Source organism: Chelon labrosus (genome assembly GCF_963514085.1).
Source record: "Chelon labrosus genome assembly, chromosome: 8".
NCBI lineage: Eukaryota > Metazoa > Chordata > Actinopteri > Mugiliformes > Mugilidae > Chelon > Chelon labrosus.
In genome coordinates this window covers 2853531-2880864 of record NC_140358.1, presented here as the reverse complement: position 1 = coordinate 2880864, position 27334 = coordinate 2853531, and the positions used below count along the sequence as shown (strand labels likewise).

The 27334-nt window shown below is 39.2% G+C and overlaps 1 protein-coding gene across 1 annotated transcript in view; it reads left to right on the top strand.

Moving 5' to 3' along the window:
• prom1a (prominin 1a) overlaps positions 1-27334 on the top strand; it is a gene marked incomplete at its 5' end in the record, with an annotated part of 82498 nt that overhangs the window by 29891 nt on the left and 25273 nt on the right. The window contains 3 exons of the mRNA XM_084549223.1: positions 6442-6500; positions 6965-6991; positions 11322-11527. Coding sequence (XP_084405349.1) covers positions 6442-6500; positions 6965-6991; positions 11322-11527 — 292 coding nt within the window. The remainder of the gene's footprint in view (positions 1-6441; positions 6501-6964; positions 6992-11321; positions 11528-27334) is intronic.

Genomic DNA, 27334 nt, shown 5'->3' with positions numbered 1-27334 from the left:
ATAACAGCCCAGTTGGTTCAAACCTCATGTAACCACTTCATTCAGACCAGTCAGAGGGAACTATTTATCAGATCGTGACATGTGGTGTAAACCTTTAATAATCTGTTAAAAAGCAAAATATTTGCGCCTAGTAACCATGTCAACACTTGATCTGAATGTTTCTCTCCAGTTGGAATAAATCATTTAAGAATAAACACCAGGTGACAGATTTACAGGACAGAAATGTGGAGGTATAATAAGTGTTTCAAAAAACGAACAAAGCTACAAATCCATGTGGACAGTAATGTAAAAACTTGGTCATCCTCCTCTATTGAAGCAATTCAGTGGTTTCAAAATAGTTGGGGAAAAATCTTCTTCTTCTACTTGCCTGTCAAAGAATTTATGTCGTGAATGATGTTTCGGGGGAAGTCAGCACATACACCAATCAGGTATAACATTATGACCACTTATCTATATAAATAAAATTGAATTGAATTGAATTATCTAATATTGTGTGGAACATATATAAAAAACAAAAACAAACAAACAAACAAAAAAAAAAACACAAAAAGAATGGACATGGGCCTTCTGAGGGTGTCCTGTGGTGTCTGGAAACAGAATGTTGTTAGTGGGGGTCTTTGTGTCCTATGGGTTGAGGGGAGGGGCCTCTGTGGATCATCCCACAGATACTTGATCAGTTTGAGATCTAGTGAATTTGGAGGCCAGGTCAACACCTTGTACTGTTCTTCATGTTTTTTGAGTCCTAAAGCCTTTTTGTGTGTATGTCTGTGTCAGGCTGCATCCTGCTGGGGATGGCTGCTGCCATCAAGGAGTGTCATTGCTATGGGTTTTTTTTATTTTACGTCCACTTGACTTTAACTGAAGTAAACTGAAACGTAGGTGTCAGGCCTGTATGTGCACATTTTAACCCAAACTATAAATATTTAACGAGTGCAGGACGCTGATATCTGGTGAGACAGATAGACCTTTGATAGGCAGAAGGTAAGCAAAACATAAAAAATCCATTTGGAGAAAGGTGCAGTTTGGGCTGATCATATTAAGCAACGTTTTTGTGTATTCTTAGCTGAGACGGAGACCACCTACAGAAAGCAAGGTTACATGAACTGCCTTCAAATTAGTTTTGACTGCCTGCTGTCAAGATCACACAGGTCGGTTCGATAAACAAGCTGCCTGAGCCCATGCTCTTTTTAAAAAGCCTTGCTTCACGACTGGGCAACACAAACATAACCTGACCAACTTTAAAGTGGTGTTGCAAAGCCAAATGTGATACTTCAGCTGCATAATTTATTTCCCTACCCTGGCGAGACTAAAGTTCTGGTCCTGGAAAGCGTTCGGTATCCAGTGAAACCCCACTGTTTATGGTCAATCAAAGTAGCTTTTTCCTCTGCTGTGCTGAAACCGAGCAGCTGAACCAAGATAGAGAGCTGCTGGATTCCTCAGGGCGGGCGACTCCCTTCTGGAGTAAATGATGAAAAATTCATCTTGCCAGGTTCTGCTTTATCTTGAGCTCCCTGCAAAGCTTCATTAAATCTGTTGGAAAAGCTCTACCTCGATTTTATTTGGCGTTCAGAAGCTACTGGAGCTGGCTTCTATTATGTATTTACATTTATATTAATATCCCACATACATTTACATGGACACTTTAAATACTGTGCATACATTTTCCTGAGAAAATTTCATCTCGAAGAATCAGTTTAAACCACTTAAGATAGGTTAAAGTTCACAAGACAAACAACAGGTTAGTTAGTGGTTAGAGGGGTTAAAGGTCAAAGCATTCCAACAAATCTGTGCCTTTTCAATGACAAGTACTCGCAGAAAGGGAGGAGAAGAGCTGACGTGGGTGGAAACCAGCATCAAGTGAGCATTTCGTTCATGGAGAGGGATTAGACGCCTCTCACAGGAGACTAGAAACTGAATTCAATCCAACCCTCTCTCCCTGTTGCTCGTCTCTCTTTCACCTCCCGTTTGTCTCATCCTCCCGTCTTTGATCTTCTCCTTCCTCTTTCTTTTATTTCTTTATTCAGCAGTGCTTCTTTTATTTCTCATGACTGAGTACCCTTGCAGTGGCAAGTTCATTCACTCGGTTTTGGAGGTTGGAGTTTTAGTTGAACAAGCCAGCAAAGTTTTTTTTTTTTTTGGTCAGCTACCGTACTGTCAGTGGGGAATGGAAAACTTATATCTCTTAACAATATTATTAGACGAATCTGTTTCTCAGACATTTTACTGGCATTGGGTTTTGTCTACTTCTCCCAACCAGCACCAATGTTTGGGAAAGATGATATTTAAGATTCCAAACTGACTTGAAGCGTGAGCTTATAGGCAAACCTCAGCATCCAGCAGTGACCCCTGTGCTTTACAAGCTCTTTACAAGCCAACCATGCCAGGTCCTTGTGACTTTTACGCTGCGATTTAAAAAAACACACAAGCTACTGCACCAGAACAAAGGTTTGCGAGTTGGTAAAAAGGTAACTAATTACTAGGTGGTTACGTTTAATTCAAATTGTAATCTTCTTTCTTTTATCTTCTTGAGAAAGTAAACATTTATGGAGTGTGGGGTATTTCCCAGACAATGTAAGGAATTTGAAGTTTTGCAAAAGTGAGACAACTTTATAGACAATTTAATTACCAATTAATCAACATTTAGTTGAGAAACGTAGAGATTCAGGCTCTGAGGCACCTTGAGGCAACTGGATTTGGGCAATTTCAAGCTAAGTGTTTCTAGCCAAAACAACAGTGGCCAATTGCAGCCCTATGAGGGATTAAAAGGCATCTGTGGGCAGGTTTTAGGTGTGAGGAAGCAAGAAGTATACTCTCAGTGTGCAATATTTTTCTTAAGTCACCATAAATCATTAACCAACATGGCTAGAAACAATGACTGCTTGTTAGCTTTTAAAGCTCCAGAATGCAACTTGTTGTGTTTCACTGGAAGATATGTTGCACTGTTTATGAAGTCTGATATATCATGTGTAAGTCAAGGGTCCTAACTTGCTATTGATCTGTCACTCTGTCCTAATTTAGTCGCAACACCTATCTCTAACAACTCATCACCCAGTGAGCACAAAACTGAAGCAACACTTACGGTACTGTGACATATTATTACAGAGTTATATATGGCCCAAAGGCTTGTTACAGAGATCTTTTGTTTACTCTCATACTACCATTACAGTTTTCACCCTCTGGGGTTAAAGGGAATTTAAACACACCTTCACAAAAAGGTCACACACACGCACACACCCACACACACACTCAGTATCACCAGAACAAGAAAAGATAATAGCTGGACTGGCTCACTGTACTCATTTCCCTCCAAAAGGCAGGGTAATCTTACACCTTGACCTGAAACACACAATAGTGACTGACAACAGCCATTCTGGGCTGAAGGAACCAACACACACACACACACACTAACAGGCTGACCTATAAAGTAGACCTACATTTCCAGAACTTGGGAGGAAAACTCTGGAGAGAAATGGATCACAGTGCTTTGCTGTTTGATTACAGTAAAGTGGCGTACACACAGGAAGAGACTAGCTGTGTTGTGGTGACAAGAGACCAGTGAATGTTCACTGAGTTGAACTGAGTTATAGTGATGTTAGGTGAAAAAAATATATATTTTAGGATGTAAAGTGCTACAAGTCTTTAGGTGATGAACAATGGGAGAATATGATACAGCTAATTGTCATATGACACAAACAAGTTCCCCAAACCTTTATTGCAAGGAAACACTGTCAACAACTTTGTTTTTTATCACCAAATTTAACATGCTGATAGCGAGCTCGGGCAGCGGGGGAACCCAGATGAAGTACCGTCGCACCACTGACACTATTTTCTCGTAAAATAAAAAGTGGTGACAACAAGAAGACCCAGCTTTGTTCATACACATTTGAGGTGGGAAATATACAACCAATGGGAGCATCTGATACAGATAATATGATGCAAACACGCATTTACCGGAAGGAAACACCATCCACAACTTTGGCCCAATCCACCATGCTGATAGCAGGCTTGGAGCATTGGGTGAAAAAAGATGGAGCAGTGATGCTGTTGACCAGATATTTCTTTTAAAATAGAGAGAAGTGACTGCAAGAAGATCTTGGCGATCCATTATGCACAGCTTTGATCTAAAAAAACAAAAAGCCAAAAGAAAAGTGGGTGTGACTGTTTAAGAGTAGCATAGCTCCACCCATATTCTAATAACATATTAATGTTCTTTCTGTTGCATTTGGAAACATTTGGGGTTTGAAATACCTAGGAGACCACAGCCTGCAACGACTACTAGTAACCAACTTTGCCAATTGCTTTATATGTGGACATGACTTACAGCTTCTGTCAAACTGCAGTTGAGCAAGGCCTTTAAGCCACATCCGTTCTATCTCTGCAGAAGGAAGTACAAAAAATCCTGTATAATAAATGTTTAAATAAAGCCAATTAGACACAACTTCTATAAAAGATGAGCTCTTTCCAAAACAGCCATAATAAAAGAAAAGCCTGAGGCAGCCTCCTCTAGTACAAATCTCATGCTCTGAAATAGAGGCAAGGATCAGAGGTTTGCAAGGTAATAAATTAAAACAATACTTCAACACTTCTTCTACAGAAAATATGCATTCTTCAGAAAAGAAGAAACACTGCTTTGCAGAAGGAGGAAAACTCCTGTGTGCTTTGCATCTTATTTTTGGAAACCCATTGCCTCAGAGGACCCTTGCTGTCTCTGTCATCATTATGTGGTGAGTCACAACCAGCACTGCTCCAGGTGCAGACATGAAGGAGAACAGCCACATACAGTATTTGTTAGGAGATTGCATGTTTTGAACAATCTCACTGAATATGATTAAAAAAAAGGATTTAATTGGCTTCATCTCCATGCTTTCAAAGTTTGCATAGCAGCAGGGGTCCAGCTGAAGAATTTTTGTTCAACCAAGGATCCACCCAAAATAATTGGTATACTGTTTATATTTCTATCACGAATCAGGAAGACGTGCTGCTTCTAAAAGTATTCTCCTCCTGTAAAGTGTGGGTTGATGAGAGGTACTACTTCTAAATTTTCTCCTTTCTTCTAACAAATCGCTTTTATCAGTTGATATATGCAAAGTGTAACAAGACCCATGCACCTCATAGTTTGGTACAGAAAAGGTGGTACACATAGCCTCAAAGTTTGAGGGTAAAAACTGAATGAATGTTAAAAAGTCAATATTATTGTAACCGTTACCTGACAAGTTCTACAAATTAAATTTAAAATCCCTCGTGCCGGTAGGGATATGCTTAGGGAATACAGTCTTAACCCCAGTGTTATTAGGCACTTCTACCATTGCATTTTTGTTTGCCTCGAAGCCAATGATGCCCCAAAGTTTTAATCGGGAAATCTGGACAGAAAAGTAACGGCGATTTAGTCATACACATAATCGGAGCGTTGTTCAGTTTATTTTGTATTTGTTTGCAACACAACTGTCAAACCTTCACCAATTTTATAGACTGTTCAGTTAACTATTAATTAGTATTTCCAGCCTTTATTTAACTGAGAAGTGGCGAGGTGTGTGATTTATCTTACAAGGCAGCTGGATTGCCACAAGATCACAAGGAATACATATTTTGCCAGGTTTTGTTGGGTTGTGGTTAAATTTATCGGAACGTTTAAAGGAACCAGTGGAAGCTAAGGTGTTTAAGGTGGGACAAAAGCAAGAAGCAATGACACACAAACTTCCCTTACAAAGACAGTAAGAATTGTCTACTAACATGCTAACCACAGAATAGTTAGTTGTTTTGCTCAGATATAATTTTATCTTTGAGTTTCATAACACAAACAACACAGCATGCAAAATTACAATGACTTGAACTTCCATAAACTAACTTGCCAAAGTTGCCCGGCTGAACTTATTGCACTGGGAGTGAAAGAAGGATCCAAACATGATGTCAGTCCACAAATAAATAAAATAAATTTTCCTCATACTGTCAGACTTTCCTCAGTCTAAACCCAGTAGGAATAGCTGGGGATGAAGGGGACACTGCAGTGGCACAGTGTGGCTCTGGATTTCATGGCACTGTCGTGTCAAAAAATGTCAACGTGCAGCTTCAGCTTGACAAAAATGATTCCCCATAATAAATATATTCTGCCGTTTGCTACCTGTGCAAAGTTTCCTTACCAAGCCCATTACACACATGCTGGCAAACAACATACTGAGTTGAAGCATGAAGGATTGAGCTTTGTGCACACATTAAAAAATACAAACAATATTTTCTGGGCATTAGCCTAGTGTGCTGTCATAGTGATCAGTCTTAGCATGTTACTGCATCTGTTGTATACTGCGCAGAAATGGGTAAAGCCTCTGTTTGAAGAAGGTGCCAGAAATTCATACGACGCAATCCTTTTACTACATAATGCGCTGGATAAAAGAATCTGCCATGCATGTTATTTTCATTATATTGTGTTTGTTTTCTCTCTTTCAGATCTTATTGTCAAACTGGCGAAGGACAAGTTCGGAGCCATTCAGACGGAGTATCAAAAGGTAAGTGAGTGTGTGTGAAGTGATTGCCTTTCATTCACCTTGCTGCTTTTGATTTTTCCTGATTGGATGCAGCAATTTGTTATAAAAATTACAGAAGAAATGTACCCCTGAGTTGCTCTGTAGTCCGTGACTTCTCTTAAGCAAGGTTTTAATAGCTTTTATTAGCCAAGGCAAAACCAATCTTTCACTGGCATCCCAAAATTGCAATAGTTTCTGGCACAACCTGCGAATTTAGAGAAGGATTCATCATTTGAGTTTTTTTTACGTACAAACGCGAAGCTGAATGAGTGAGTCTACGTGCAGTGTTACAATATGCAACTATGTGGATATGCATGCCAGTTTTAAATTCTTTCTGTTGTTCTGTTTCATCATATGTGTTTTTGTTTTGCGGCCTTGTCTTTCTTTGACGCTGCATTGCCTTTGCCTTCTGCATGCCCTCTTCATCTTCATCTGGCCTCGTTCAGCCAGAGAACATAGTGCTGACCCTTCAGGTAAAGTCTGAACACTGGACTTACTGTCCCAACCCATCCCTCGTCTCATAATGCTCCACTGTGGAAGTCAGCATGGCTGCACAATTACAGCTAAAATAGATCTCTCTGTATATGTATATTTTTACTCATTGGTGGTATAAACTGATTATTGGACTATACATGGTTAGTTGTGCAGCCTTATGGCTTCCACCCAGCCATCCCATCCTCCTTACAACTAACCCAACCTTTAGCTTAATATATGTCCACAGATGGAGCTATAGAGAGGAGCAACAATGCTGACTGCACAACCACAGTTTTAGACAGTTTGCTGTGGTTTTGTGTATATCAGCGTATTAATAGTGTTCAGTGCTGAATAGCAACTCTCTGCAGTATTTGCTCTGATATCCACCCAAACCACAGCAAATAAAAGCCACGCGTGACCACAAACACACACTTGATCGTCTTCGCGGCCTTGACATACAATATGCATTAACTACATAATCTGCATTCGTTTTAAAAAGGAGAAATCCAATCAATGTTTAAAAAGGGAAAGCTAGTGTACTGCAGTTATATTTGACGATTGCAAGGTCCCTCTAAAGAACTTTATAGCAGATGGGTCGTGGGAGGGTGAGATAATAGAACATTATTGAGGCAATGATGAAGACAGGAATTAGCAGACAATTTTTGTTCGAACATTTCTAATTGGTGTGGAAACAACCTGCTGCCATATGCCACATATAAACCTTTCTAAAATTGATGTTTGTTTAATTTAAAACGAGCTGACGTCAGAGTAATGACAACATATATATACCCCACTGAGGTGATGAGTGATCTCTAAATTGGAGAACATAATCTGTGGGATGACGTTAGAGCTCTTCTGCTCACAGGTCAACAAAGCAGAACTATTGTTTAACCTTAATTCAGTCGACCAACATTTAAAAAGGATTATGTTTATAACAATGGTTTTATCAAAAGCACTCATTCCAAGTATTTTGACTAAACCATTCTTTAAAGATCAAAGAAAGATGGACCAAGTCCCAGCATGATCTAAACTAATGTCAGTAGGGTGTATTCATGTATTCACTGTGTCTATTATGAGTCATACTAGAGCTGCTATCTGCTATCTTTTGGAAAATAAACCCCCATGTTTGTTTCTGATATCCCTTCAACCTTTCCACCACATCAGAACTAAATTGGTTAAATTTTTTGCAGGGGAATTGGCGTTGACACCTCCTAGTATGCCGCCACTAAATACAGATGATAGTGTGCAATCTCGGTTTGAACCGAAGCCTGCATAGAGAGGATTTAAATAGTGCAGCTGTGGTCAAAGGCATTACAGTCTTCTTTTCTGCTAGCCTGGAAATCATAACAATAGTGCTGAGAATATTGAGTTTCTCGCTGTTTTAAGGACTCAAGAGTTCTATTATTCCCTTCAAAACAAATTGATCAGATTCAAAACAGGACAAAGAGAAGGAACTGACCAAGAAAAACTAAAATCCAGGCCCCTAGAGTCTATCCCAAGCATTTAGCTGGGATAGCAGAGTTTAGAGTAACAGTTTCTTGCTTGAGGACACTTCAGCAAGTTGCAGAAATGCCTGTCTTCACTGCTCAGACATGCTGCCAACCCATCATCTAGTTTGTTCTTATGGGAAGGTCACCTTCTTCTTTTGGGCACTTGCCAAGACAAAGCTATAGTCCAAAAATAGTCAGAGCTGCAGGCCCTTGAAGAGTGGTGGTGGAAAAAAAATGAAAGAGTTTTGACCTTTTTTTTGTGAAGATTCTCCCAATAACAAGAGGAGCCCAGGAGCAGAATGACAATGCAAGCATTCAGATTTGCGCCATGTCCTCAACAACTGGGCTGGCATCGGTGCTTTTAGAGGACACAGTGTCTTCTTTTTTTCTTTGCCTCTCAGCATTGTCAAGTCTCTGGTTTCCGTTTTCCATCCATTTCCAACGACACTGCAATCATCCATATTTGTATTGCTTGAGGTTAGAAAGAACGTGATCGACAGACTGTTTCTTTCTACATCTCGTACAACACATCTCGTATCTTCACTCGTATCTTCACTCTTCCAAATATTACCTCTTGGAATGAAGATTATAGTCACTGCCTTATATTTCCAAGCCTTACCTTTTTACTCTCACCATGTTAAAAAGCAAAAGCTGTAGGTCTTCGGAGGAGGCAGGGTCACTGACTTACGAATGCGATTAAGATGAGTGTGAATCATCTTGGAGCGCAGTTGGTCCATTCAGGAGAAGTGATAGCGGCGCCGCTTTGAACCTGTCATAACGAGAAGCTATAGCTAGAAGCACAGAACACCACTGTGACAAGTTCCGTATGGTGTGGGATTTGCCAATCCCCTGTTCAATTTTGATAATTTCCAAAGCCTATGCTGAGTGCAGCCTAGATAGAGGTAGATTAGGTGGGAGTGTTGTGGTGAATAACAAGAGGAAGTGGAAGAACTACTGCAAACCTGCAGTATGACTCTCTCGATGTATCAGGAGGAATTTTTTGAGTCTCCTTGAATATTTCTAATAGTTAATCAAAGTAAAGGATTATTGAGGCTTTGAGATGACATACACAGAATCCTAATTCAGGCAATATAATAAAACAGTCAGCTTTGTTGAACACTCTCTCCGTGCATTTTAATCTTACTGACCATCACTACCTATAATTTAGACCTCCTACTGGCCTTACAACACTCTTAGTTGTTGTCTAACCACAATGACTACCCTCTAATGTCCACAATCGATTCACTAGAAGTACTACAGGTGCATGTAAACCTTGTTCTACTATCTTATGTATAAAACGTTTATGTTGAATTAAACACAGCAAGAATACCATTTTCTAGTTTACCCAAGCTGGAATTTTCCAAGCCACAAAGGTAATATACACACAGTTGCCAGTTTATTAGCCACACCTAGCTAAAACTGTTTAACAGCCATGCAATAAATTATTTTTTCTAATATGACTTCACGGTCATATTAGCCATATGTCTGTGGCGATTCTCAGACATCCAGATTATGATCTTTTTCAGTTCTAAATGACTGGCTCTCGATTTTGTGGTGTTGCATACCTGAAAACATGAGCGTTTCTGGTGGACACCATCTGCAGATGTTCTAAAATAAAAACCTAAGTGCTCCACCAGTCAGTTTGAACTAAGGAATTCCATTTAGCTGAGTTGTGCACAGCATGTAAACTGTATTTTAATATCTGGTGTAACCCTGCCTATATATGTACTTTAAATGGGCAAACTGTTTAGGTTTTTTTTCCAGCTTCATGAAGGTTGGATATCGAATTTATTTATTTATTTATTTTACAGCATTAGTTTTTGCTGAGTGTGGTAAATGAAATACATTTTTATAATTCTTCTGCAGCTACAAAGCTGGATTTGTAAGGTCTGCATCAAACCATAATCTCAGCAGATAATAATTAGGAAGTAGCTAAGTGATATACCTTATATAAAGGTATCATTATCTCACACTGGGGGCGGATTTGTCAGGATTTTCATTATTCAATATGAGTCTAAAGGGCTTCTTGTGAAGGAGTTGTTCTGCAGTGTGCTAACTGCCTTGTAGTCCATTCCTATTGAAGCAGGTTTTTCATCAGAAATGCTGTCTTTCCCATTCATTAGGGTGTGAAAACTGCACCACAGGGCTGCATGGATAGCTCTGACTCCTTTGAGTATTTTCCCCATCATCCTTCATGTGTTGCTATCCCCTCAGTGCATATTGCAGTTCCTTGTAAATTTATGCCAAAAAACTACCTTTAAAAATTGCTTTCTGTGAAAGTCTCAACCGATTTTACGCTTACAGTTCCAGCTGGCTTGATAGCGTGTGAGAACAATAGTCTCATCCTACGTTTTTTTTGTTTGTTTGTTTGTTTTTTTAGTCTTGGCATTTATTTTGTGTAATAATGCAGTTAAGGAGTCGATTACTGAATTTTCTTGTGGTATTTAAGGTTTGCAAAGAAAGGATTCTCCTGCAGTGAGTAGTGTTCTGCAATGTGTTTTTGGTTTATCCACAAATCCCTTTTGAATAAAGAGTAGGGAGAGTTTCTAGTGGTGGGATTCTAAAGGATATTTTTAGATTTGTTGCTCATTTTATCCTTGGCCTCCTTGTGTATATTGTTGTCCCTTCTTTTCCTGGATGCTTTTATTAATCAACCCTTTCTAACTAATTATCTTCTCCGAATTTAATTTTCCTCTTGTTGTTTTTATCACATTTCTCCACCCCCTTTGCTCTAATTCTCATTTCCATGTTCACCTCCTTTCACTGTTATGTTTCCTAAATAATTCGTCTCTCATTTTTCATCTCATTTTTCCTTTGACTCCACTCCCGCTGACCCCAGGCCATCTACTATGAGATAGGCTTCCTAATATGTGCAGCAGTGGGCCTGCTGTTTGCCGTTCTGATGCCGATAGCCGGGCTCTTCTTCTGCATGTGCCGCTGCTGTGACAACTGCGGTGGTGAGATGCACCAGCGCCAGAGGAAGAACGCGGATTGCCGGCGTGGCCTGCTGGGAACGCTCCTCTTCTCCACCTCACTGGTCATCACGTGAGTATGACACATGCAGCAAAATATGTGGAAATCAGCGTTCATTTTGGTGCAGATAAACAGTGTTTGTGCTTGTTTGCCTGCACGTATACACAAGGATCATATGCAAGCTGCACGTCTGCCTTTTACAGTCTTGTACATACATGTGTGTCGACATTCAGGCAAAAACAAAACACTGCACACACACACAAACACACACACACACATACTCCTCCTCTGGTCAAATGCACACAGTCATCAGCTTTCCCCATCCCCCCCTGCTGTTTGCTATATATAGTTAAGTCTGTACTGTAGATGCTATGTGGCAGCACCCTTCATACTTGTGTTCAGTCTAAGCAACAGCCACTTAAACCTGCAGAGAGTTCATATACTAAGAATTCAAAGACAAGTGTACAAAATATCTTAACATTTCAACACAATAATTCTGGGTTTTTATGCTAATCATCAATACCTACTGCATCATCCTTAATGATTTAATACATCACTGCTGCAGCTGTCATTTCTCTGTATTATATGCACATTTTAAGCATTAAGCTGATTGTTTTCTCCAGTTTAGAAGAAGAATTAATTCCTTGATTATTACTGCTTCAGACTGAAGTAACTAATTGTTGTAATCTAGGATTTTATTTCATATTCAGCAATATGGATATTTAAGCCTGGAGCCTGAAAGCCAAACCCCCATGAATCAAACTATGTCAGACTTTCTTGACAGTGTGTGCCGACATCTAGGAATTTTAGATGTTGCCTCCAGCTTTGTCCAAGTTGGAGAGGGTTGTCGATCATACCAGTCAATCCAAACCAACATTGGCAGTGTTGGTCTCTTCAGATAAGAGCTTCAAGCTGATTTCAAGGACCTTCTTAGGGTTTATAGTCCATACCTGTTAGAAATATATCAATAACACCACGTAGGACCTTTTAGATGTGGCCTAGCAGATCGTCAACTTGTCTTTCCAAGAATAGACATTTGTTAAGAATGACCGCCCACTATTTTGCTAAACATAAGATATTGTTTTGGTATGTTGTCCTAATAGTGGAGAGCCACCATTGTGTAAAGTGATAAATAGAAATAGTAGTGAAGTAAGTGATGAGATTTAGATTTGAAAAATAAGGTGTGAGGAATACAGCTTTAGGTTTACTCGGTGCTTCTTCAGCATTAGCCTCTTACATCACCTGACTGTCCCGTAACTTGATGAAACATATCTCAGAAAATGGACCTCAGGAAACTCAGTCGTCTCTGTACTGTGGTTTACAGTCTCAGTGGTAGAAGAAACAGTAGCTCCTGGGGATACAGCCACAGTACAAAAGGTTTGGGAGAGCTGGTTTGCCTCTTGTGTTTGACTGAAGGGATCCAGGAGTGCACTTGATGTTTCTGTCTTTGTTGGAACGAAGCCTGGTTATAAGAAATTCCAGAGCAATATCCTAGCAGCCCAGACACAAGAGTCTGAGAGCATCCTCACAGCTCTTATTAAATCTCCCCAGCTACCAGGCAGAGATGCAGCAGAGGCTCTAATGAAGCAATTACAGGCTAGAGAGGGATGAGTACCAAGCCCGAGCCCAGGCTGCGGTTTACTGCCACTGGAAAGCTGACAGCCAGGCATAGGACTGGCAGGGGTGACATTTATTTACCCCAGAGTGTTAAAATCGGATTAAGACACCCAGGTATGGATGAAAACACTGTGAAGTGGCCAAGGGTAAGGCATAAGACGGAGCTGATGGATACTGAAACTCGGACTCATACTCAGTGACAGTGTCAGACATACAGATCAAGGCTCACTGTATGTGTGTCCATGAGTTACATGTTTTACATTATTTTGCCAAACACTTCTTTCTTTCCAGAGATCCATTTTAACCTAGTGTGGGCAGGATTTTATGATGATCTAGTGAGTCAAGTCAAGATGTAGAGGATTTTACAAAGGACTGGATATTTGTTTATTAAATTTGAGTGCTGCAAAGTGGACTCACAGTCAGGTGGACTACATATACTGCTCTTAAGGACACACACAGTTTATATCGTCAAAATTCAATCTGCCAGATGGGCTTACGAGCTTATGTACCGAAGGACATAAAACTTTTTCTGAGTTTATATGGTAAGACATACACTTCCCTACTTAAATATTATCAATAAATGCGTAGTCTTATCCCAGTGACAGAGGGGAAACTAGTCAAAAGGTATTGTCAAACAAGAATACAGAAATAAATTAAGAAATACAGAAACCTCCATGATGTCACCCATAGTTTTCCTGAAGAGTGGTTCTGAAGCTCAATGTGGAGTCTCTGGCCGTCGCCATCTTGGCAGTGCCTGACTCCATTTAACTCTTGGTTAATTCAAGAATGGTCAAAGAGAGGAAGTATGACCGAGCTAAGGTGGGTGGGTGAAGCTGAGGCTAGCAACTTGAGAGGGCACTCACCTGTCAGTCAAAGCATCCACACTTCTTTTAATGTGTAACTTTAATCCTTGATATAACAAAATATCAACTGATCATTGTTCATTGTGTCAAATGTGTATTTCTGCTGTAACGTTGGCGATTTTAACACAAAGGTCAGTCTCAAGTGTTCATTTGAGGACCTGCAGTGTTTGGTACGTCATTTTTCTAGAGGTTGCTGCTCATAAATGGATTACAAAGAGACTCCTAATTGTACTCAGTGTGTCATGGCAAAAATTGTGCTGCCTTGTGACTGTACATTCAGTATTTTAATTTCCAAAATATGTGACCACTACTGAGAACTTCTGATTAAAGAATAAATCCTTACTGACCGAGATATCCATGTCCATCCCTATCAGGTGTAGCTTTAGCCCAGTGCCAATAGAAAGGTTGTGGGTGTGTAGTCTCGCAATGAGGCTGATTTCTACTTCTGGCATTCCTTCAGTATAATATATAACAAAAACAAATTAAAATAAATCAGTGGACAAGATTGAAATGAGAAGAAATATATCTCTCTCTCTTAATTAAAAACAAAAAAGTTGATGAAACAATTTCACTTTCTCATTGCGCGCTTCTTTGAAGGTTGAAAGCTCAAAACCCAGAGGAGCTGCCAAAAAGCTGTGGTTGTAAACGTGAATGAGTCAATGTTCACTGGGTTAGAGTAGTGCTGTAGGGATTTGGGGTTTGATTCACACGAATGCCAGTCATGCTGAAAATGCACGCAGTCCTGTTCGGGCAACAAATGTACTACATAAGTAACGGCAACCTTGTTGTCAGTGTTGGAGCAAACCCACCAAACACAGAGTAGATGTGAAGTTCACCGCAGTGTTCATTGTGTCAACCACTGAGCATCTTTAAATTAAGCAGAAAATTAGGATTGGAAACAGCAATATTCTGATTAGTGCAGCTGTCTTATTAACACCAGGTTAAATTAGGTGAATGAGGATTGAAATCTAAATGAGCATGAAGTGATTAACAATCTTGCATGAATCCTCAATGACTTTGTCATGTAACAACATCTGACTGATTTCTTTCAGAGCTTTGAATTTGGGCAAACACCAGGAAAGAGTGCCAGTCAAAGAAATAAAAGAAACATGTTAACAGTTGTGTAAAATCACAGTGCCACTCAGTCAAGAGCCAAAAAGAGTCAGGTTTACAGTGAGATGAATTCTTATAATGATGCAGAAATAATAAATTGATGAATGAATAAATGGCTTTATTATATTTTGTCAGATGAAGGCTGCTGATCTCTGGCTTTGCAAACATTACAAGTTTATTCTTTATTTTTATACCATCAGACATCATATATCATACATACATCATACACCAATCAGACATAACATTATGTCCACTGACAGGTGAATGAATAACACTGATTATGTTGTTAGCATGGCACCTGTCAGTGTATGGGATGTAGTCGGTAGCAAATTAATATTATGTCATTAAAGTTAATGTGATAAAAATTGGAAAAATGGGTCAGATATCGCAACATGCAGGACTTAAATGATCTGGTGCTAATGCCTTGGTGCCAGATACCACAGCACACCTTCAAAGGTCTAGTGGAGACCATTCCTCGACGGGTCAGGGCTGTTTTGGCAGCAAAAGGGGGACCGACAAAGCTGATCGGTGTATCAGCATTGGTCAGGCAGGTTTAAACATGTTTAGAGAATCAGACATCCCTCTCTTAATTAAAAAAAATAATATATATATATATATATATATAAATTAATATGTTGCTATGTGAGATCACAGCCTCTCAGCGCTACACCACACCAACCGATGTGCGTGCCAAAGTTATTAACATATCATGTCTCAGCTCACATGAATTCACTGAGTACTAAAACAGCATGTCAGCCAGCCACACCATATATTATCAAAAGAAGGAGCTATTTCAGTCTCTCTACTAATCAGCTCAGATTTCACATAAACCCTGCATGGATTTATAATAATACAATGACAGACAGAAGATCCTTCCCTCTGTTCAAGCCAAGTGGAAGACCCCTGCCTCATGCTATTACCCAGCATGCATTTCATGAGCCTATTTCAGTCGCTGGGTGTCTGACACTATTAACACGAAAGGTCCTGACATTATGGGCTTAGCAGTCTATGCTAATAACCTAGGGTTTAATTAATGATAATGCAGTGAACAGTGAACACTCAGTTCACTCAGTGTTTGTCCTCAAAAGAGATATTTGCGATTTGGGGTATTTGTAAAAGGGTGGCCTAAATTTGTGATCTAAATTGTAGATGGTTCCACCTCTCGCTTCAATGATTTCTTGTCATTCTTCACAAATTCACTGCTAAAAGAAAGACAAATATAAGAAAAGATACTTTGAAATAGCACCTAAATTTAGTTTTTATAGATTTGATAGTAACCTGACACTGCATAATCACTTTCACAAATTTAGAAGTTACTGTAATAGTTTCTCTGGGTTTTGTACCACATTACATATAATCATTAAATCCAACGATTTCCCAGCGCCTGTCCCAGACAAATAGGAATATCCATTGACGTCTTTATGATTTTTGATCATATTTTGCTTTGAAATGGGACTTAGTGTCTAAATGCCTTCAGGCGTTGATGAGTGTAATGCCATTACCTCAAACAACCACTACATAATTATGCATGTTAGTGTATTTCAAAGTCCACGGGCTATTTTGCCATTTTTATTTTTATTTTTTAATGCAGATGCCACTTGCCTTATCCAATTCCTTACCCAGGATTTCTGTAAAACAACTAAAGGCGGTAGAGGGGATATCTCATCATGCAAATACATATTATTCTGCAATGGGTGCCAACTCTTGTTAAAACATATCCTCTTACTTGTACTGTAGCCCGTGCTGTTCTTATGTCACTTTAGTTAAGTCTACACCCGGTATGTTTTAGAGAATATAAACTTCCACATTTTGCAAGGCTCAGTAAAATTTCACTCCTACTTATGTGACAAGAGATATTAGAACTCAATTCTGCTGAATTATTAATTAAGAGACCCAATTAATGTGTAGAAAAAGGTTTTTATCATTGGTCCACTTTTTTTGGAGCACAGAGTGCTGAAGGGACAGCACCAGGAGCTCAGCGGCAAATCTAGACGTGCAACGCGCTAGATGAACTCTCTGACTTTGTGAAGTGTTTGAGCCCACAGCCTCAGATTTTTTGAAGTGATCTGATCTGGTTCATTTATGGGGAGTGCATGAATAAAAGTTTATCTGGGAGACTGGGAGTGCTGAAAATGGCATGATGTAATCAGTAAGAAGACTTTTCAATCTGTGCTGAACTACAGAAGCAGTGACGGTACAGCAGAGGCTACTGGAAGCACTCTGATCAGAGATTCAGCTGTTTACAAGGGCTAAATAAAACAATCAGATAAGATCTATGAGCTGACATGGCCAAAAATATCAATCAGAATCAGAATCTACCATAAATATAACAGCATAGCTGTTTCCCTCCAACCTGAGAACGTTACTGAATTCATTCAATAGAAAAAGATGATGACATCCTGACCACATTGATTCCAACGTTGTTAATCTTTTCCAATACTTGAAATATTTGAACAACTTCGTTTGCTATCTCCAAGATTTTGTCACCTGATGTTTACCCCATGTGGGGCAAACATGCACAGAAAGAATGGATTTATTCCAACTGTGAAACAAGAGTTTACAAGGTTATTAGGAGCTAATATTTTTCTGTTGAATAGGCTATAAGATTTACACCACCACTCAGAGTCACTTCAGTCTGTTCTGGTTAAGGTGGTTACATGAGACATTTTTATTTTCACTGTTATTGGACTTATTAATGACATACCAGTGTCTATGTAAACCTAGCCAGTGTTACAGAGTGACGCATTGTTTGTGGAAAAGTCTGTTTCAAACCAGACAATGGCAAAGTTGTTGTCCAGTCAAGATCTGGAAGTGACTGTAGCAGTATGAGTGCTTGCACTGCAGAGTGGTGGTTGGGCTGCAGTGATTCTGTGGTCAAGTACCTACTGTTGTGCTATACATGATTAGATTTGTCATCACACAGATCTGGGAATAGTTTTAAAGGTTAAAGTTTTACAATTTGAAATTCAAACTGCCACTGGAATCCCTGCCTGCTGTAGTTCAGTAAATTTATATTTCTACACAAACCTGTCACATATTTCCAAGAGTTTTTACTTATTTTTTCAGTCATCTTTCTTTCAGAGACTGATAATGATCCTTTTGACATTTAAAAGTTTATTGAACTATGTTTTTGATTACAGGGAGCAACCAGTAATTTGGGCAAATGAGCTCTCAATCACCCACTTACTGCTGACACAAATACATAAACATATTCTGGCTTTCTCTGAGACACACAAAAAACAAGCACACACTCACATTCACACATCCTGTGCCTCCTGTAAGCCACACATCGCTCAGTTACCAGCATCCTTGAGGAGTCATCACATGCTTGTCTATTTTTAGGGGATTCATTAATAGTGTGATGTGCCTTAACTTCACTCTGTCATGAAAGAACAGTGACTTTGAAGATGGAACTTGCTGACTAAATGTCAGGCTACTGGAATGTCCTTACGGGGAATTTCTTTCTAATGCTAGAGCCCGGTTTTGGATCAGTTACTTGCTGCAAAATGTAAAATTAGGTTCATTGGTGATTCTAAATTGTCCGTAGGTGTGAATGTGAGTGTGAATGGTTGTCTGTCTCTCTGTGTTAGCCCTGTGATAGACTGGAGACCTGTCCAGGGTGTACCACACCCCTCGACCGATGACAGCTGGGATAGGCTCCAGCAGACCCTGCAACCCTTCACAGCAACATGCGGTTACAAAAAATGAATGAATGAATCAAACAGTACAGGAACCACAGCGCTGCAATAAACTCCACGTCCCCCACTGCTTTCACGTGATTATCTCCTAATATCCTATTTTTTCTGCCAAAATTATGACCAATCACAAAACTGTTTGCAAGTACATATTGTTGAGGGCTTGTCTCGGCCTTGTCTGGATTGCTTTGTGTCAACTTCCCTGTAAACATGAAGCAATTCTCTTGTTGTCACTGCTCTTTATTTGAAACCTCACAACCTCATCTTCAGTTTAAGTGCAACAGTATAGAATATCCTTTATTCCTAACATGGTCTATAAAGTTTAATGTCCGTGTGTAAAAATGTCAGTTATTGGTGGAGGTGCAGAGACTTATGGACTACTGATGCAGTAACATGAGAACAGAGCTGATACAGCAAGCATGGAGAGAGCAAAACCTCACACTGTGCATGAGTATCCAGCAATGAAACAATACACGACAGCAAAGAAAATATTGCTGCATTATACTTGTTAGGCGATAATCTAATTTCACTTCAATTCAATTCATTTATCTGTTTTATTTATATAGCGTCAGTAACGACACAAATTGTCTCCAGACGCTTTACAAACTCCGGTCTGAAACCCAGCCTGAAATCCTTCAAAGTGTTCATTCATAGGGGATCATCTAAGGTTTTAATTTTCATTGAAACCTATTTAAATAATCAGTTTAAATGCCTTAATGTCAATAGAACAACTGTAAACTGCATGGATATCTATTTGCTCCTACCTTCTATACTGATTGTTGTCTGAAGGCTTATTTTATACTGGAATAGATTTTTATTGCATTCATTTTTTCCATTGTATGTGCTGTCCCCTGTTAACTCTTCTATTCTTGCTATGTGCATAGCACATTGACAGAACACAATGGCACCTTCATACAAACCACTACCAAGCTAATTAACAAGAGATTGTTGTCAAAATTTGCTGTGAATCCCATAATTTATTGCATCTGCTGGAGAGATTTAACTCTTAATAATCAGTCTAATATGCTATCATTTCTGGCTTATAGCACAGATGCACTTTATTTCTTTCTAATTATATTCTCTCTCTCACACTGGGGTCTTTTATGTTCTGTAGTTTATTGCAGTGTGCACATTACACATGAACATGCAAAATACAAGAAATCTACATAGTGAAAGTAATCGATGTTCACAGCTTGGCCAGGCTTCCTTGTGAATTTACAGGAGACATTTGTGTTACAATAGTGATGATATGGCACATGGTTGTCGCACAGGAGAGAAAAGATATGAGACGGCAAAGCTGCAGGGCTCCGTGCTGTGGTTTACGGCTAAGAGGTGCTCTCTATCTCAGGGACGGTTAGCTTGGAGGATTTATAACCCAGAAATAGCAGCATTTGTAATGCAGATAGGTCCGTCTTTCATTTCTTTGTGTCACTGTGTTTTTAATGTGTGGTCAAGCCAGGAGGGGCAAGAACGAATATTAAGCCACCAGCCAAATGACTGGAGTGGAGGCTAGAAGATGCTTTACTTTACCAGCCACTTTGACCAATTATTATTAAATATTAAATAAAAGCTTTGGGATTAGCTGCTCTGGCTTTTACTGGTTGGATCTTTTGGAATTATATTGACACGGCTTGGGTGTATCTATGTAGGAGAGTCTTTCTGTACAAACATCTACCCCCATCAGCGGTCGTATCAGTGCTAACATTAGATTGATGATTCTCTGACAGCACAGAGATAAGATGTGTAGTAAGTAAATCTTTAAATGTGTAAAGAGTTGAACATCTGATCTGATTTTAATTCATCTGAGCAGCAAAGAGTGTTATGGCGACACTGCTAAGAATCTTACATGAATTTAGGAAAAATCTACAATCTGAAATACAACCATATAGTCATATGTTCAACATTTTGGAGGAAATATGTTCATCAAAAGCTCCTGATAAAACACAGGCGCATGGGCTACTATATAGAGTCAGTGGGAATAAACATGAAGTTGTGGCAGTTACTGTGTTCATATGGAAGAATAATCAGAATAAAAACGCCTCATGTAACCACCTCCATCAGAATGTCGGCCTGTAGTCGGTGTTGTGAAATAAATCTGTTATATTTCCTGCAGATTTGACAGAACCACTTTGTCAAAAAAGTTCTATTCTGATAGATGTATTGGGGGCAGGTAAACACATATATCTTATCAGACACTTTTATTTAGCGTACATGTAAACAGTCAAGCTGGATTCTCTAATCAGAATAATTTCAGTCTGGTTCAAGAAATATTGTCCATGTAAACATAGCCAATGTTCCATGCTCCATGATGTGACTGCGATTCAGCTGATCTCTACCTTTATTGAACTTTAGGGCTCCTGGAAGAAAATGTAATCTAGAGCAGAATAATTAAATATAAATCACACTTGATTAAAGTACAGGTTTGATAGGGGAAGGCTTAAAAGGATGCAACTATATGATGTGAAGAGTACTTAACCTGCTCTCTCTTCTTGGACTGGTAAATTATGTAGCCACTATTAACTTGACAGGGTATTTATTGTGTATGTGAATCGCTCCTAATGAACTCTATTTGTTGTGTTTTGCAAACTTAAGACATGCAGTTGACTGACAGATGTTTTTCAACATAAATATTACTTAATTGACAAATGTGTCAAGTTACAAACTAGATTTTATGACCCAAATATACTAAATATATCAATTTGTAAAATGTTTGAAAGTGCAAATGCAAAAGTCCATGCACTTTAGAAGATGTTTTTAGTCTTGTGTCCTCTTTACAGATTTCTAAATACTCTGTTGCAGTGACCTTTTGTGGCTGTTTGCACAACCTGCTATCCTGGAGGCTGTTTGGCTCACGGTTTAGTATTCATATCATTCCTGGACTGTTTACTGTGGAATTAATGGTCTGTTGTCTCCAATCAAACTGCTGCAGCCAGTCTTTAGATGGAACAGACGGCAACTGTCGCACAGCATCCAAAACAAAATAGCACTGTCTATACTGCGTTGTCATGTCCAGAGCAGAGTCAGAAAGCTTAAGTATTCATTGTCTGGTTGTATTCCTTACATTCTTTCTAAGACACAATGCTGCAGTGGGAAAGTCAGCTTCAGACTGTGACCTGGCAAGCTCTGAGGAGAAAGCAGGAGATAAAAGGAATTTAACAGTGTTGACTTGAAAGGAAAAGGGCAGCATAAGGGAATGAGAAGAGGCGAACCTGAGGCTCCACGGAATAACATCGTTGCTAAATTGAATATAACAGTTGTGACTGTACACTAATAAATAAACAGTGGCTGCCACTGCGACCCCTTAATGTTATAATATGCGTGTAAATAACATTAGCTACTAAGACATAGAATGATTTATTTCAAAAGACATTACAGTGTCTGTTCAGGGGGAAAAAAGTCAGGATTCATCGTTTTGGCTATTTACTTTTTAGTCAGCAGATTTATTGCCCTACATACAGTTTATACAAAACAAGCAGCAAGCTGTATGAGCTTTAAAATGCAGGTCACTCTGATCAGACTGAAACAAAAAATATCTCAGTTTTTATACTCAAATATTAAATATAAATATTCAGAGAATTGTGTCCAGACTGAGACCAGTGCTCACTACTACACTGTCTACTTTTGTTTTAGACTTATTACAGTGAATACAGTTCGTATTCTGTTAGTGAAAGATAGGATAACAGAGGGCCAGTTCCAGCAGTGTGACAGCAGGGAGGGGCTGAAAGGCGACTGTCCCAGCCTCGCAACTACAATCACGCTGAATGCGGGCCATTGTTGGAGTTTGTAAGAAGCTATGGAGCCACCAGACCATGTAATACTCACTTCCCCAGCCCCCAGTAGTGGCCTAGATTCTGGGGGCTCTGCACTAGTTTGCTGCTCTTCTTCATCTGCTGTTGTGGGGCTTCCACCCTGAGGGAGAGTTTCATGTGTCATTTGGCTTTTGCTCAGTCAGGAAATAGAGCCCTTTTTTAAAGTTGTTAGAGGTAAATCTTCCTCCTGCTGTGTTTGAATTGTCCCCTGCGGTCAAAAGCTAGTGTGTTGGTTTTGGCATTGGTGACAGCAGAAATGTGGCGATGCAACACAACAGACCATTGGCTAATTTTCTCAAAGTGCAGTTGACTTGATAAATGGCATATTTAAAGGAACTGAAGAAACTGCAACAAATTCCTGAAAATTACAAGAATGGCTGAAAGTATTTCTCCACAAAAGTTGTTTGTCAAAGTCACAGCTCTACTTTTGGCATGGTCTGTTAGAGAAAGGTGACACGTAAAAAGAAAACTCAACATTTAAGTTTATTTTTTAAAATCCAAACCTCAGTCCTTCAAACTTCATTGATCTCTTTGCTGTCATGCACAATTCATGTCTTTTCTGTACAAGTTAGCTAATAAAGTCAGTTTCAGCTGAAAGCTGGAATATTCCCTGGTAACTTGTGATATAAAAGACATCATTAAGTGTAAGTTGAAAGAAAGGTGACACCCCAGGGGGATTGAATCTGTCTTGGCAAAGGCTGACATGCTGTTTCTTGTTTCCTGGTTTGAAATGCTGCTAGAGAAAAAGGGTTTTCTCTGAGTTTTTTGCTCCAAAGCAGTGCTCATCTATTTTTTATTGTTTAACTCTGGCATGCCTTGCTTGTTATTTTGAATGGGTTGATAGTTTAATGAGCTTGCAAATGTTTTATCTTCTGATTTAATTCCATCACAAATCTAAACTTGAACTAAACGAGACAAACTAAAACTTGTTTTCAAAAAAGTTAAAGGACGTAAAACTAAAGTATGGTGGACGGACATGTACCCACAGCTCGTTGCAAAGCGCTTTGCTTTTTTCTCAAAGAGTCTTTGTTCGGCCACAGATTCCAGTGACCTTGCTGAAAACCCGCAAGGAGAGGGAGTGAGCGAGAGACAAAGGAAAAGAGAGGGAGGTGGGTAGAGGAAGAGAGAGAGAGAAGAGAGAGGGAACTGAGGGCAAAACAGGAGACAGAGGAAGAGAAACGAGAAGAGGGAGGGTGATGTAGGAAAATGAGAATAAAGTATGAGCTTGGGAAAGAGAGGAAACGATAAATAAGAAAGTGTGTGCAAGGGAGATATAAAGAGAAATACAGGTGTAGTGAAAGAGACAGATGAAAACAGGCAAGCCAGAGGAGAAAGACAAATGAGAAGTGGCCTGAGAGAAATAAGAAAGGAAAGTATGGGGATGGCTATAAAGAGAGGCTATTGTGAATTTGTGTATTGTGTGTACAAAACTGAGAGGCAGGTTTATGAATCCGTGCACTTGCGAGTGAGAAAAAAGGACGAAGAGAGGGCAGAGAAAGTGTCTGACAAAAGGCTTTTGTTGTCAGAGTGGCCATTTTGAATCTTCCCCTGGTTACGGATGGCTCCACTTCAGTGTCCCAGCCTAGTTGTTTGGCCTAGTTTCTCATTAAGTCTCCACTTATACGATGACAGTGTTTACTCTGTCGGCCCACTCACTATTTATGGCAGACATCATCACAATTCCACCAGACGTGGAGCAGCTCCATGCTCGATGCCGTACAGCTGAAAGATTTTCTCTCTGAAGGGCAGCGCATGATCCAATCACACATTTGTTCTTTATATGAGTGAATTTGAATATTTTATAAAGCCTTTTAACTATAAATTGTACTCTACAAATAAGATACATGAAAAGTATTTTCAGGACTGTTTTGGATGATCTTTTACTAGACAGATGTTCATTACTGTAATTAGTTTTAATCTACGGCTGTCCAAGTTAACACAAGAATAATGTGTTAGAAATAGATAAATAAAAGGATCTTTTGAATGGGAGGTTCAGACTCAGAGTCTTGCAAGATATTTCAGACCAAAGTTATTTGAATTTGCTGTGGAAAAATTTACTACCTGAATATTTTAAGTCCCAAATACCACTTGCTGGCCAAACTCAAACACACAGCTGATGCAGAGAGCCGTCCTCCCCCTCAGCATATCCTCTGAGCATGCAGTACCTTTGAGGTTATTCTGTCCACTCCTATGTTGATAAGACTATCAAAATTAAAAAAATATATATACAGTATATATATATATATATATATACACACACACATACACACAGTACATTTACAACAGATTAAAAAGTATGTTTAATTTGTGATGAATCGTTCACTAACTACCGACAATGCTGCCAATAATTGTGATAAATATTTAATTGACTTACAGCCATATATGAATCATATGCCAAATAGCAACTGACTAATTATCTAATTTTTAAACAATCCCAACAATTATTCACACCTTAAGATTTGTTTCCAAAAATAACTGTCTTTACTTAGTAATGGCATCAACAAAACTCCTAGGATTTTCATGCTGTACTGGCACAACCTGCCCAAGCTGGGAGACATTTGAGAGTCGTACGCTGCACTTTTTTTTTTTTTGTCTAGAGCTGAAACTATTTAACAATTTCTTAGTTAACTGAAAGAAGTAATCAAAACAAGTTAATCACTTCACCGGTCTTCTCAGTTTTATAGCTGGGCACATGGTTTGAAATATATGCACTATTACATTTCATTTCATAAATTTAGGTAATTGTGGTAATCTGCAAAAGCTCTACTCATAAGCCTTCAGAACTCATTAGGCCTTAATTGACTGAAAATTATCTGAAGACTGATAACGCTTCACGTAACAACCAAGATCTGAAAAGGGACCTTACTAATGCCAAAAAGACAAGAGCAAGAAAACCTTTAGATAAAAAAGAGCATTTGTTGAGCAGAACAGGAAAGTAAAACCTCCATATGACTGCTAAAGACCTGCAGAACGGTTTAGCTCACACAGTTCTACAGTGCAGCACTGATGCACCAAGAGGAAGAAGGGAACTTCACCTGCAACCTCATAAGCATGCAAAGCAACATCTGGAAAAGCAACAGCCAGAGTCATTTTTGGAAGTAAGAGGTGTGGACAGATGGAGGTAAAAATGAGCACTTGACCACAGTCACCAGAGATCTGTTTGAAGAAAAGAATTAGCAGCATGTGGTGGACAAGTAAACACAGGGGTAAGAACATTCTGTTTCGGGGTTCTGTGGCAACCATTAGCAGTTTACTTTGCATAGATATAGGGAAGAACAGGTTCGACTAATTTTGGAGGCAAATGTCACACAGAAAGTACCAACGGTGAAAAAGGGGGCTGGCAAGGACGGGACAGTGATCCAAAACCAAAATCCACATCAACTATTGCAAGAAACACAAGGGAAGCTTTTGGAAAGGCCATCAGTAATCATCACTGAAAATCAGTGGCAAGATCCCAAACACCACAGTTCCTTAATTAGACAGAGAGACTCTTAGCTGGCTACAAAAAGGTTTTGCAAACAGTGATATCTGGCAGAGAGGAAATAGTGATTTAGGATGGTGCCCAGAGTTTACTTTTTTAATTTATAAAATAAATATTATATTTGAAGAAATGCCAAAAATGATCAATTTAGGCTTAGACTTCTGATCAGACAAAAGATTGTACTTTGAAGACATGAAGGTTTGGGTGTATGTGATGTTTTAGTTCACCCTAAATTTAGGCATTTTCATTAATTCTTAGACAAACATATATTTGTCTATTATATATTGAGGAACTAATTAACCATCTACTTTGTTGTATTCCACAGTAGTATGGCGTACTTAGATGTACACCTTCAACAAAGTGGGAATACAATGACATGGGTTAAGGGTTGCAACAGCTTGTGGATTAAATAAATATGTCGGTTTGTGCGGAATATATTGAAGCGTTGCAATGTTTATGTCCATCCCCTATTGCGAATACCCAAACGAACGTCAAAACTGGGAATTCAGAGAAGTTGCACGCTTTATATAAATGACACAGCCCACGGTTGTAGCACAGCCACCAAGCGCAACCAGCTCAACACAAGAGATCATACTTAACACTACTGTCTTTGCTAATTAATGACAGAATGCAGAACAACACGTGTCCTAATTGGGTCAAACCTGCATAAATCTTTAAAAACATAAAGCTTGAAATGGGTTCCTCATTAATAAATATCATGTTAATTTATTTCATTATAATTACGTTTGAATAAAATGTTGAATAGCGGAAGATCTGATTATTATTTATCATCAGCGGGCATAACCCAGCTTTGTATGCACATGCCATACATACATAGAAGCTGTTGTCACAGGCCCACATCCAAAGACCACTGCCTTTTTAATAGAGTGAGTCACAACAACCTGATTCATCTCCATTGATCTAAACCTTCCCCGTGGCTTCTGAGTCAGTCCTTTTGTTATTCCGTTCTGCAAGTCATCTTACATCATTCATAAAGCTGTTTATTCCACCGAGGTATTCCCATGAAGGCGCTGTGTTAACAACTCTTCTTGATTCACTTGACTGCATCGTACACAGGTTTTTTGCGGAACTTGAAAAAACTCAGGAACCCCAGCCATACATAAAAACATACGCACACTTAAATGCACATGGTAGCTGTGAGGTACCAAGCGCCCAAATTCAGCTGGGATGAGAGTGAGTCATGGAAACCGCTTAATATGAGCTGTCTTTCCCTTGATGTTGCTCAGGCTAATTAAGCCTTGTAGTGAGATGCTCAGGTCTGTTTGAAGTATGCAAGAGAC